Source organism: Saimiri boliviensis, chromosome 15 (genome assembly GCF_048565385.1).
Source record: "Saimiri boliviensis isolate mSaiBol1 chromosome 15, mSaiBol1.pri, whole genome shotgun sequence".
In the NCBI taxonomy this organism is placed as follows: Eukaryota; Metazoa; Chordata; class Mammalia; order Primates; family Cebidae; genus Saimiri; species Saimiri boliviensis.
In genome coordinates this window covers 81,282,520-81,295,147 of record NC_133463.1, presented here as the reverse complement: position 1 = coordinate 81,295,147, position 12,628 = coordinate 81,282,520, and the positions used below count along the sequence as shown (strand labels likewise).

Sequence of the window (12,628 nt, the reverse complement as noted above, 5' to 3'; positions counted from 1 at the left end):
AGGGGAAAGGCCTCAGTGAGTGCTCTCTCCACTGGCATTCTGAATGTGCTTTCAGCAAAAGAAAAATCACTGCTTTTTGTACCTTGAAAATGTCAGTCATTTATTCAGACCCCTAACAGCTTAAATCCAGTCAGGTTTGCAAAGTAAACAAACAAAAAAATTAGCAAAGAAAGCTGATTTTTATTAGGCACCAAAATGTACAGAATGCAATGCTAATCTCTTCTATGCACAGTTCCAGGCCCAGGACCCCTTACCAGCACCCTGGGGCCTTTCGAAAGAATAGAGAAGTATGGCACTACACAAGGATGCCCTCTCTCACCACTCCTATTCAACATAGTATTGGAAGTTCGAGCCAGAGCAACCAGCCAAGAAAAAGAAATAAAGGACGTTCAATTAGAAAAGGAGGAAGTCAAATTGTCTCTATATGCAGACAACATGATTGTATATTTAGGAGACCCCATCATCTCAGCCCAAAAATCTCCTGAAACTGATAAGCACTTCAGCAGTCTCAGGATACAAAATCAATGTGCAGAAATCACAAGCATTCCTATACACCAATAACAGATTTAAAGAGAGCAAATCAAGAATGAGCTGCCATTCACAACTGCCACAAAGAGAATAAAATACCTAGGAATACAACTAACAAAGGATGTAAAGGACCTCTTCAAGGAGAACTACAAACTACTGTTCAAGGAAATATGAGAGGACACAAACAGATGGAAAAACATTCCATGCTCATGGTTAGGAAGAATCAACATCATGAAAATGGCCATACTGCCCAAAGTAATTCATAGATTCAATGCTATCCCCATCAAGCTACCTACGACTTTCTTCACAGAACTGGAAAAAACCACCTTAAACTTCATATGGAATCAAAAGAGAGCCCGCATAGCCAAGACAATCCTAAGCAAAAAGAACAAAGCTGGAGGCATCATGCTACCTGACTTCAAACTATACTACAAGGCTACAGTAATCAAAACAGCATGGTACTGGTACCAAAACAGAGATATAGACCAATGGAACAGAATAGAGGCCTTGGAGGCAATGCCACACATCTACAACCATTTGATCTTTAACAAACCTGACAAAAGCAAGCAATGAAGAAAGGATTCCCTGTTTAATAAATGGGGCTGGGAAAACTGGCTAGCCATGTGCAGAAAGCAGAAACTGGACCCCTTCCTGACACCTTAGACTAAAATTAACTCCAGATGGATTAAAGACCTAACATAAGACCTAACACCATGAAAACCCTAGAAGAAAACCTAGGCAAAACCATTCAGGACATAGGCATAGGCAAGGACTTCAAGACTAAAACACAAAAAGCATTGGCAACAAAAGTCAAAATAGACAAATGGAATCAAATTAAACTCCAGAGCTTCTCAACAGCAAAAGAAACAATCATTAGGGTGAACTGGTGACCAACAGAATGGGAAAAATTTTTTTGCAATCTACCCATCTGACAAAGGGTTAATATCCAGAATCTACAAAGAACTAAAACAGATTTACAAGGAAAAAAACAAACAAACCCATTTAAAAGTGGGCAAAGGACATGAACAAACACTTTTCAAAAGAAGACATATATGAGGCCAACAAATATATAAAAAACAGTTCATCATCACTGGTCATTAGAGAAACGTAAGTCAAACCCACATTGAGATACCATCTCACACCAGTTAGAATGGTGATCATTAAAAAATCTGGAGACAACAGATGCTGGAGAGAATGTGGAGAAATAGGAACACTTTTACACTGTTGGTGGGAGTGTAAATTAGTTCAACCATTGTGGAAGACAGTGTGGCAATTCCTCAAGGACCTAGAAATAGAAATACCATTTGACGCAGCAATCCCATTACTGGGTATATATCCAAAGGATTATAAATTGTTCTATTATAAAGACACATGCAAATGTATGTTCATTGCAGCACTGTTTACAATAGCAAAGACCTGGAACCAACCCAAATGCTCATCAATGATAGACTGAACAAGGAAAATGTGGCACATATACACTACGGAATACTATGCAGCCATAAAAAACTATGAGTTCGTGTCCTTTATACGGACATGGATGAATCTGGAAACCATTATTCTCAGCAAACTGACACAAGAACAGAAAATCAAACACACGTTCTTACTCATAGGTGGGTGTTGAAGAATGAGAATACATGGACACAGGGAGGGGAGCATCACACACTGGGGTCTGTTGGGTGGGTAGGGGAGGGACAGCAGGGGGTAGGTAGGTTGGGGAGGGATAACATGGGGGAAATGCCAGATGTGGGTGACAGGGGGATGGAAGCAGCAAACCACATTGCCATGTATGTACCTATGCAACAATCCTACATGTTCTGTACATGTACCCCAGAACCTAAAGTGCAATCATATATACATATAATGAACAGAGAAGCAGACAGCAAACAACACCCAATCCCCTGGGGAGGCCTGGAGTGCAGCCCCACCTTCAAACACCGCCATCATTTCTGTGATGAGATGTGTGGGCTATTCATCCTGAGAGGGATAAGGGATGAGTTCATGTCCTTTGCGGGGACATGGATAAAACTGGAAACCATCATTCTCAGCAAACTGACACAAAAACAGAAAACCAAACACTGCATGCTCTCACTCATAAAGTGGGTGTTGAACAGTGAGAACACCGGACACAGCGGGGATCATCACACACCAGGGCCTGAGAGGTGGGGGGGCTGAGGGAGGAATAGTGGGGAGGGGATTGGGAAGGGATAGCATTAGGAGAAGTACCTAATGCAGACGATGGGGCAATGAATGCAATGAAGCACCACCATGGCATGAGTATACCTATGTAACAACCTGCACAATCTGCACATGTACCCCCAAACTTAAAGTACAATAAATAACTTTTTTAAAAAAAGAATTTCTTCAGCCACCCCAGGTCTGATTTCGCCACCAAATGAGTTAGCTGCAAACTTATTTTTAAAAAAAAAAGACTTTTAGGACTTCTGGATTTCAGAATTGCAGTGTAGGCCCACATTTACATTTCATTAGTGAGGAAAGAGATGTAAAGGCAGAAGCCTAGGGCCTGTTGGGATCACAGGTAACATAGGGTGATGTAGGATTCAAAGCCACACCTTTCTCGACCCCAACTCTGACCACACTCCATGCACACAGGGTTGGAGCCAGTTCAGAGCTTTGCCTCTCTCTGTACCATGGGTGTCCAACATGCGAGGCCTTCCCGCCCATTTGTTTATGTCCAAATCCCTCCTTGTCCACAAGGCCAACACTAGTGATGCCTGCCATGCCTCCCATCACCCTTCACGTAATGCTAATCACCAGTGACATTCATTGGCTTCTCTGTAGTCCTATCTTGTTTCCACGATGACATTTTCTTTCATTCATTGATTTAGTAAACTTTTGTTGGGCCCAGGCTCAGTGCCAAGTACTGTTTTCAGGAACTTAAGACAGGGCTGTCTGATGCCACGCAGGTCTCAAAAGCGGTAATCACTCATGGAGAGATACTTCAAGGGTGTGTGAGAAGTCTCTTCTTTCTAACATGTAGGTTTAGTCTGCTCAACTCCACTCTCAGCTGATTGAAAGACAAAGCTTCTGCTTTCTCTGAAGCTCCTTCTATAAAAATATTTATATATTGCAGTGGTGACTAAACAGGAGAGTGGGGAGAGGAGGCAGACAGACCAAGAGGCAGACAGGCAGAAGCCTATCCATTCTAGTACCTGAAAAATGACAGAAGTCCAACACATAAGTAAATGAATGAATGAATGAGTGGAATAAAAAAGAGGAAGGAATTGTCAGGGGTTGGGAAACACAGGGAGAGAAAAAAAGAAAAAGAAGAAGAAGAAAAAGAGCAGGGACTCCATGTTTGGGTCCCCTTCCATGAACACTCCTTTTGTGGAAGCCATTTTTCTCTCTCCTGGATATGCCCTCCAGGGTCTCCTTCCACACTCTCTCGTGGAAGCCTGTCTTCCCCTCCTAAACTCCATCTCTCTATTCCCTTCCACTCAGTGTGGAAGCTGCTTTTCTCTCCTGGATTCCATCTTTCTAGATCCTCTCACTCAGCGTGAGAGTCAGCTGTTTCTTTCTCCCACTTTCTCCTTTTCTCTCTTTAAATAAATCACGTTTTGCAAACAAACAAACAAACAAATAAATAAACAAATAGATAAATAAATAAATAAAAAGAGCAAACGAAGCCTCTCTGTTGCAAAAACATTGGAATATGAGTTAGAACTTAAAATGGAAACTCAGGCTGGAAGGAATAGTTGCTGTTTTTTAATCTGGCCTCAATCACAAATCATGGCTGATGTCACCCCAACAGTTCCTCCTCGCCAAACTTCCTGTCACAATCATAAATCAAGGGGTCTCAGGCAAGCACTCAGGACCGTGGCTGCTGAAGTGACGGAACCTCATTCTGCTATGCAGGAAACAGTCACATTTTATGCACGTGCCATCACCCGAAGGCGGGAACAAAGCCAGAACAAATACCAAGGCTGAAGAATTTCCAGGGAATGCAGGCTTGCATTCCCATGGGCAGTGGTATTCAGTCTTCCCTTCAGAGGCTGGCCAGTGAATCCCAAACTCAATGAGATCAAACATGGGAAAAATGTCAGACCTGAAGTTCTCTCTTTCAAATTCTTTTGCAGAAATGGTAGATTCTCTCCAGGATACCCATAGAGGCCGCATGACTACCTGGGTTAAGAATTATCTGTGGCCATGTGTATTAGCTGTAAACAAGTAATGTCTGTGTGAAAGTCGAGATACCTGCAGATGTGTATATGCACACATCTTTTGGAAGTGAGCATTTCAAATTGAATTTTAGTCACACTGAAGTCATAGAGAAGCAGTCTAATTTGTGTTTTACAGAACTCAAACCTCAATGTTAAGGCATTTTTCAGCAGAACTGCCAGACAGACTGGCTACACTATTCTGAAATATACTATAAAAATCTGTAATCTCAGCACTCTGGGAGGCCAAGCTGGGTGGATCCCTTGAGGCTGGGAGTTCAAGGCCAGCCTGGCCAACATGGCAAAATCCCATCTTTACTAAAAATACAAAAATTAGCTGGCCATCATGGCATGCACCTGTAGTCCCAGTGAAGCATGAGAATCACTTGAACTCAGGAGTCAGAGGTTGCAGTGAGCCAAGATTATGCAACTGCACTCCAGCCTGGGTGACAGAGTGAGACTCTGTCTCAGAAAAAAATCTACATAGCTTGACTAAATAATATGAATGCCCAGATAAATTGAGGACAAGACTTTCAACTGGGGGCCTAATATCTCATCACATAGGAATCAAAGCACTCTCAGGTCTGGAAGACACTCTTGTGGTCTGAAAGCTAAGGTTGAGGAGGGGGCAGAAGAGGAGGATATCTCTGGTATCAAGACAGAACCAAAGAGCTGTCAATGCTCTAGGACAGCATGGGGCCTAATCTGCTGCTACTTGGTTTTTTCAATAAAGTTTTATCAGAACACAGTCACATCTACTGGCTTACATGTTGTTTACTGCTGCATTCACGCTACAATAGCAGTTGATTAGTAGAAACAGAAAAGTATGGTTGTAGAACCTTGCTCTAGAAGAAAAGATGGCACACATAGCCAACAAGTTAACAGTCCTTAATTTCATCCAATAAACATGTCTAGTGGGGGCTTCCCCCAAATGCCCAGCCCCTGTTTCCTGTTCTACAGCTCTTAGCAGTCTTCCTCAGTGATGGATTTATGGATGTTCCCCCTTGCCTTGCCTGGATTCCCAACACAGTATCTGACACATGTTCTAAAACTAAACTCAGCCAGGAACAGCTTCCCTTTCCAAAGTGTTTATGATGCGATAGTTAGGCTGCACAGCTTTGCATCTTGAGCTAGGTGATCTGGCTCCAAGTTCCAGCTCTATCATCACTAGCTGTGTGAAAACACAGTAGGAACTTAAATTCTCTGGGCTACAGTCTTCTGATATCTAAGACAGGGATAAAGCCCTTAGCCTATCACCATACAGGACCAAATGAGATGAGACCTGTGAAAGAACTCTCTAAACTACAAAACCATAATAAAAAGTGGGCTCTTTAATTATTTTACTAAGAAACTCTTCAAAACCAAGATGATTTCTATAACTCAAAGAAATAAATGAATAAAAGTGATACAGGACTAGGAATTTTTTCTACTTTCCATCGCAAGTGACTGCATCTAGCCCAGAACTTTGGCTAACAAAAGCCATTGTCACCATATGCTTAAATAGTTCCTCTGAGCCAGACCCAGTTTCCCAGGATGGCTGCAAAGGCTTAGGCCTGGGCTTACCTGGTTTCCGGTAGATGTGGGTGGCCTCTTCACGAAGCAGAAGTCGGCAGTACTGGCCCTGCAGACTATGTGTGCAGCTTTGAGTATCAGCATAGAACATACATCTCACAGCCCCAGGTTGGGTCTGCAGAGTTGTGGTGAGACAGGTCTCATGTTGGGAACATTCTACAGAGAAGAGGGAGAAGAGTGATGCTTGGGCCTCAGAAATGTTACTTCACTCAAGCATCCATCCAATTATCAATCATCCATCCACCCATCTACTCATCCACCTTTCCATTCATCCATTTTTCTAATCAATCATGCATCCATGAATCAATCCATCTATCCATCCATTCATCCATCCACCCATCCATTTATCCACACTTCCATCCATCTATCCTTTCATCCAATCACGCATTCATGAATTCATCCATATATGCATCCAGCCATCCACTCATCCACCCTTCCATCCATGTATCATTTCATTTAATCATGCATCCATGAAACCATGAATCCATGAATCCATCCATCCATCCATCAGTCATGCAATCACTCATTTATTTGAGCACTATAATAAATCCTAGGCGCTGTGCCAGGGGATGGAAATAAAATGGTAGCAATGGGAAACCCAACCCTCTCATCAATCTACCTTTCACACAGGATTAAGGTCTTTTTTGTCTATTTAATTTAAAAATGTGCTCTTGTTATTTTCCTGCTTAATATCTCCATGGCTCCCCATGGGCTTAAGGATTAAGTAATTTCAAACAAGGCTCTCCATACTCTAGACTTTGTCTTCAGCTATGTCTCCCTCTTCTGTCCTTCAGTGCCTCCTCAGCTAGCACCATACCCACTGTTCCACCAGGGACCATGCCCTTTCCCATGCATGTCAAGCTCTGCACTGGACAATTTAAACTATATGACATTCAGTCCTGAGAACAGTTCTGAAAAATTGCTGCTTCATTTGATTGGTCAGATGTTGACAGCCTACCAGCCTTATTTATAGCTCAATTTCTGTGAATCATACCACCCAGAGGTGTGCAGTGCATAACCTGCATATCTGTACATGGTAGTCCAATCTGCAAGACAAACATAGCTTGGTGCATATTATCCAACCTTGTAGAGAAGGAGATTCATGGAATTCATAGAACCTCAGAGGGGGTTAGAATCTTGGGAAGGGTATAAATGTTATCTGATCTCAGCCTCTTTCAGAAGCTAAAATTCTTTGTTGAACTTTCCTATCAAGTGGTTACCTAGCTTTTGTTTAAATACCAACAATGACCAAAAACTCTCTAAAGGAATTATGCATCTGTGGACAGCTTTGCCTATTTAAAAAGTTCTTCAGACTGCATTGAAAAATGTCTCTGGAGGCTGGGTGCGGTGGCTCATGCCTGTAATCCCAGCACTTTGGGAGGCCATGGTGGGCAGATCACAAGGTCAGGAGTCTGAGATCAGCCTGGCCAATATGGTGAAACCTCGTCTCTACTAAAAATACAAAACTTAGGCATGGTGGTGTGTGCCTATAGTCCCAGCTACTCGGGAGGCTGAGGCAGAAGAATTGCTTGAACCCAGGAAGCAGAGGTTGTAGTGAGCAGAGATCGTACCACTGCACTCTAGCCTGGGTGACAGAACAAGAATCTGTCTAAAAAAAAAAGAGAAAAAGAAAAAAAGAAAGAAAAAAATGTCTCTGGAAATTCGAGTTTTACCAAAACAATAGCTCTTAGCTATATCCCGTAGGCCAGACAAGTGTACTTCCTCCTCACCACAACAGCCCACCTGCTACCTGAGGTCAACTGCCAGAGCTGCTGTACATGTGCAACTTTTCTGCCTCAGACTAGCCCACTAGATCCTTCTTCCAATATTCCTCTGACCTGGGATGTAAACTCATCTTCTGACTGGTATATTCCCTTGACACCTTGGCTGCCCTGAGTGGGAATGAGGAGGCCTCACCCAGGTCTTCTTCCCCAGGTTAATCCCTTACTTCCAAGCACCCTAGGTTATCATGGTATCTCATGTGCTTATCTAAGGTGAGAATCTTGAGCAGCACTTGTGTGAGGCTTCATCCCACACTACCTCGGGGTTGGAAACTCTTCTTACCTGACAAACAGAGGTCTCGGACAGCAGAGAAATTGCTGGCGGCAGCAGTGCTGACATGGGCAACATCAAAGTTCCTAATGGATGGATCAACAACCACTGAAGAGAGGGCCAGGGACTGCCACGAGTCCAGAGAGACTAGGAGAGAAAGCAAGGAATGGTCACACACAGCTGTCACCTGGTGAGTAATGAAGACAGCAGTGTATACCCAGTATCCTCAAAGGCAGCCTCCGTAGCATCCTCCTTGTGGTCTCCATTCGAGTGCAATCCTATACCTTGATCTGTCTTTCCATCTACAACGATTTATTAAGTTATTTATAAATTCTGTGCTCAAGCCTAGGAAAACAAAGGTTGAAAATGGATGAAACAAACAGAAAGCATGGCTGTTTCTGTTAAGCAGCTCATGGTGCAGAGGGAGAGAAGTTGAGAAGAAAAGAAAAACATCATGATATAATTGTTAGAAAGCAACAATTAGAATAATATGAGGTAAGAATGATACTAACAGACACATCAGGTTGATCATGTGGTACTATGGTCAGGTTTTCACAGATACTACATCAGTTGCTATCAGTTGCTCTCTGTAGGGGACACTGTGGGGTGCTACCCAGACCTCCTACAGGACTGAGACCCCCCTGCAGGACCAAGACTCTCATTTCCCCAACTGTTGTTAAGCCGATGGTTGGCAGCTCCCAACTGAGTCTCTCTCCATGAGTTCCCTTTTATCTAAGAAAACTGCCCCCTCTTCCCCAGTGACAGCCTGTATCCCAACACTGTCCATGTAGGTAAACAGAGGTTGAGACCCCCAGCTTCAAAATGAAACAAATCTGAAGGGATAGCCTAGCTTCAGAGCTCACTAGAAGACCAGTGGGGCCATCGTTTTATTTGCATCAAAGTTCATCTTCCTCTGGCCAATGCTGCCCCTCATTTCCTTCTACATCCCAAGTGCACTGTACCAAGCTTCTTGCATGCAAATCTCCCTGTGAGAGTCCGCTTCTCGGAAACCCCAGCTAAGGCATCTTCCCTTAAAGATGAAGAAAATAAGACACAAGAAGTTAAAATGGCCTGCCTGTGAGTGCACTGTTCCTATACAATGGAACAGGACTGGAGCTGCCTTTGTATCTAGTGAAGTCTGTGCCCTTCAACTGCTCTCTGGTAATGCCTCCCTAGTCCCATACTTAGGACGTGGCTGTCTCAGCATGGGGGAGGGAGGCACTGATGTAGCAGTGGTGTAGCAGCCACAGAGATGGCTTGGGCAAGGTGAGGAGGCCTGTATGAGCTCATTCCAACTGGTGCAAAGGCCGCACCTAAAGCCAGACAAAGTAAGGGTGACCCTGAACTGTGGGCTTATGGTTCCACTGAGAGGAAGGACTGTGAATCTAGGTCAACAGATGTATCGAATTTCCATAAATAACACTGAAGAGGCTGAAAGTCTGCCTCCCAAGATAGGCTTCCATAATCATTCAGAAGTGCTGATTCCAGAACACACCCAGAGAGATGTTCAGTGGGAGCATCAGTGATCATTAATAAAGAAAATCTCTTTCTCTCTATATCATACACACACTATGTTCAGTGGGAGCATCAGTGATCGTTAATAAAGAAAATCTGTGTGTGTGTGTGTGTGTGTCACACTTTCTTGCTTACTTTCATGTTTTCTTCTTTCTTGTTTTCTTGCTTATTTTTCCCAGAATATCACAGAAGTGTGTCCTTTAATAAATATTTGGTATCATTTACCTTGTGTCCACAGAACACTATGGTGATCTGAAGCACAGCACTTTAAAGTTTACAAACCATCTTCACTTAATCGTCACATTTGATCCTGATAGCACCCAAATAAGGGGTTGAGTAGGAGCTCTAGTGCCTCTTTCACAAATAAGAAATCAGAAACTCTGAGAGGTTATATGATGTTTTTCAGAACACGGAGCTGGAAATTAACTAGGCCAGAACTGAGTCAGACATCTTGGCTCTAAGTCGATACTCCTTCTGTCCCATCTGAATTTCCTATGCAGCTGAGCACCTTTTCCAGAACATTATCTCCAGGTATAAAAGAGTCTTTGCCTTTGATAACATCATGCTCTTAGCTATACAGGGAAGCTTATAATTTTTATCTTAAACCTGTCTTTGACATCCAGCATACTGGTGGGGGGTTCACTAAAATTAGACTGGTAAATAAAGCAGCAAAACAACCTAGTGCTGTGTTTTGGTTGGCTCGGGCTGCTATAACAGAATACCATAGGCTGAGTGGCTTCAACAACAAACATTCATTTCTCACAGTTCTGGAGGCTGGAAGTTTGAAAGCAGAGTGCCAGCATGATTGTATTCTTGCTGGGGCCCTCTTTCTGGTTGATGGATAGCCATCTTCTTGCTGTATCCTCACATGGCAGAGATCAAAGAGAGCAAGCGTTGCCTCTGTTGCCTCTTTTTAGAAGGGCACTGATACCCTCATGAGGGCTCCATATCCTGATCAGCTCCCAAAGGCCCCACCTTTTTATAACATCCCTTTGGAGGCCAGGGTTGGAACATAAATTTGAGGAGGATGCAACATTCGGTCTATAACATGTCTATACTTTTTAACACAAAAACAAGAAAGAAAAAATAAGAGAGAAAAGATTCATCCAGAGAAGTTGCCACATAATGTAACCAGTTTCACACAGGCCCAGCAAGAGGAAGGTAAACCCCATAATCTTCCCTGGAGCAGTGGGCACAATCCTTAGACTCAGGAGCTGCGTCTTCCTGAAGTTGGGGCCTGGCTTGACTGCTGGGTTTTCATTTTCTTAAGTGTCATCCACATGTTGCTATTTTCAAGGTCAATACAGTGGCATTTTTGCAACATGACCGAACTGAGCTGCGTATTTTTGGAGGATGAGAACACTGTAATTTTAGAGAAGCTCTATGAAAGTGTTTAAGGGCTAGACTCACCAATTATGGTCTTAAAATGGAAGTGTTGGTCATGCTCTGTGTTTAGGCTGATGTCTGGGAGAAAGTGCTATAATTGAAAAGTGAATTTCATCTCCGAGTGGAAAGCCAGTTTATCTGTCACCATTTCAGGGCCTGGAGCCAAGTTCCTGCCATGCCCTCCAGCTGCCTTCATCCCCTGGGCTGCACGAACTCCTGGATGAGCCACTGCAGAAGCCAATATCTGGGAGGTCCACATGCATCTTATGACAATTCTGAGAACAAATTCTTTACGGAGGCAGAAGCGTGAGGCAGCAGGAAAGCTGAGGCTCTTGGCGGCATCTCGTGAGAGTTTACTATTTGTTAGGAACTTGCAACACCACTGCATTTAGTATTCATGATAACCCATGAGGTGGGTACTGTCACTCTCCGAGTTTACAGACAAGGAAAGAGACGATCCAGTAATACATCCTCTCACTTAGCCAATCAGCTTAGCCAGTGGTAGCCTGGCTAATTAAGTGGTAGTGCCAGCTGAGGCCCGAGCCAGCCTGCAGGTACAGAACCTGGAGTTAGTCCCTCACTAACTTATCCAGATGAATGAGGTGGGAGCAGCTTCCAAGCTCACCCAGAGTGGGAGTCTTTTCCTAAAAAGCAGAGTCTATGGTTTATTGATTCATTTTCTTCACATTTTTATTTTTAGTTTATAGATTACAGTGCTAGTGTCATTTATTTTAAAATATAATTTCTCCTTGAATTCAAAATGCATGCTTATCATATATCAAGGACTTATCTGTAAGTGATTTGTTTTAGCAGATGTTTCTTCTTTTCCATGGATCTCTTTGCAAATCCTGGCTCTACCTGCATGCTGCTTAAACCATAGTCACTTTATATTTTAGCATCTAATGGTAAAAGTCTCTCTACATTATTTTGTTTTGTAAAATATCTTCTTGGCTATTCATTCTTTTGAATAAAATTTACCATTTCAAGGTTCAACAAAGCTTTTTTGGGTTATTACTCGGAATTAGCTCAAAGTTAAACATTAATTTGGGAGAAAATGTTTTAATTTGAGTGTTAATATTATATTTAATATTTGATGCCAGTAAGAATAGAATGTGATGTTATTCCATGATATTTTCAAAATGGTTATTGTTGGCATAGAGAAAAGCATTTTACTTATGTGTTCATATTTTCTAACAGGATATCTTACTAAACCTACCATCAATGAAACTCACAGACATGGATGAGATAAAGCTGGTCCAAGATACTCTATCCTCTTAACAGTGTATGGGCCCCCTTTACTGACCCTGAGTGGCCACCTAGCCTAGTTTGTGTAAAGATTTGATTATAAGATTCCTAGTTCTCTGCCACAACATGCCAGGCTCCCTTGACCCTGCTTTCTT

General features: G+C 42.8%; 1 protein-coding gene across 1 annotated transcript in view; it reads right to left on the bottom strand.

Annotated features, from left to right (window-relative positions):
* The window catches only part of TG (thyroglobulin), a 273,908-nt gene that overhangs the window by 122,241 nt on the left and 139,039 nt on the right, over window positions 1-12,628 (bottom strand). Inside the window, exons 36-37 of the mRNA XM_003933694.4 lie at window positions 8,340-8,474; window positions 6,267-6,431 (exon numbers count right to left, since the gene is read on the bottom strand). Of these exons, the coding sequence (XP_003933743.2) occupies window positions 6,267-6,431; window positions 8,340-8,474 (300 nt within the window). The remainder of the gene's footprint in view (window positions 1-6,266; window positions 6,432-8,339; window positions 8,475-12,628) is intronic.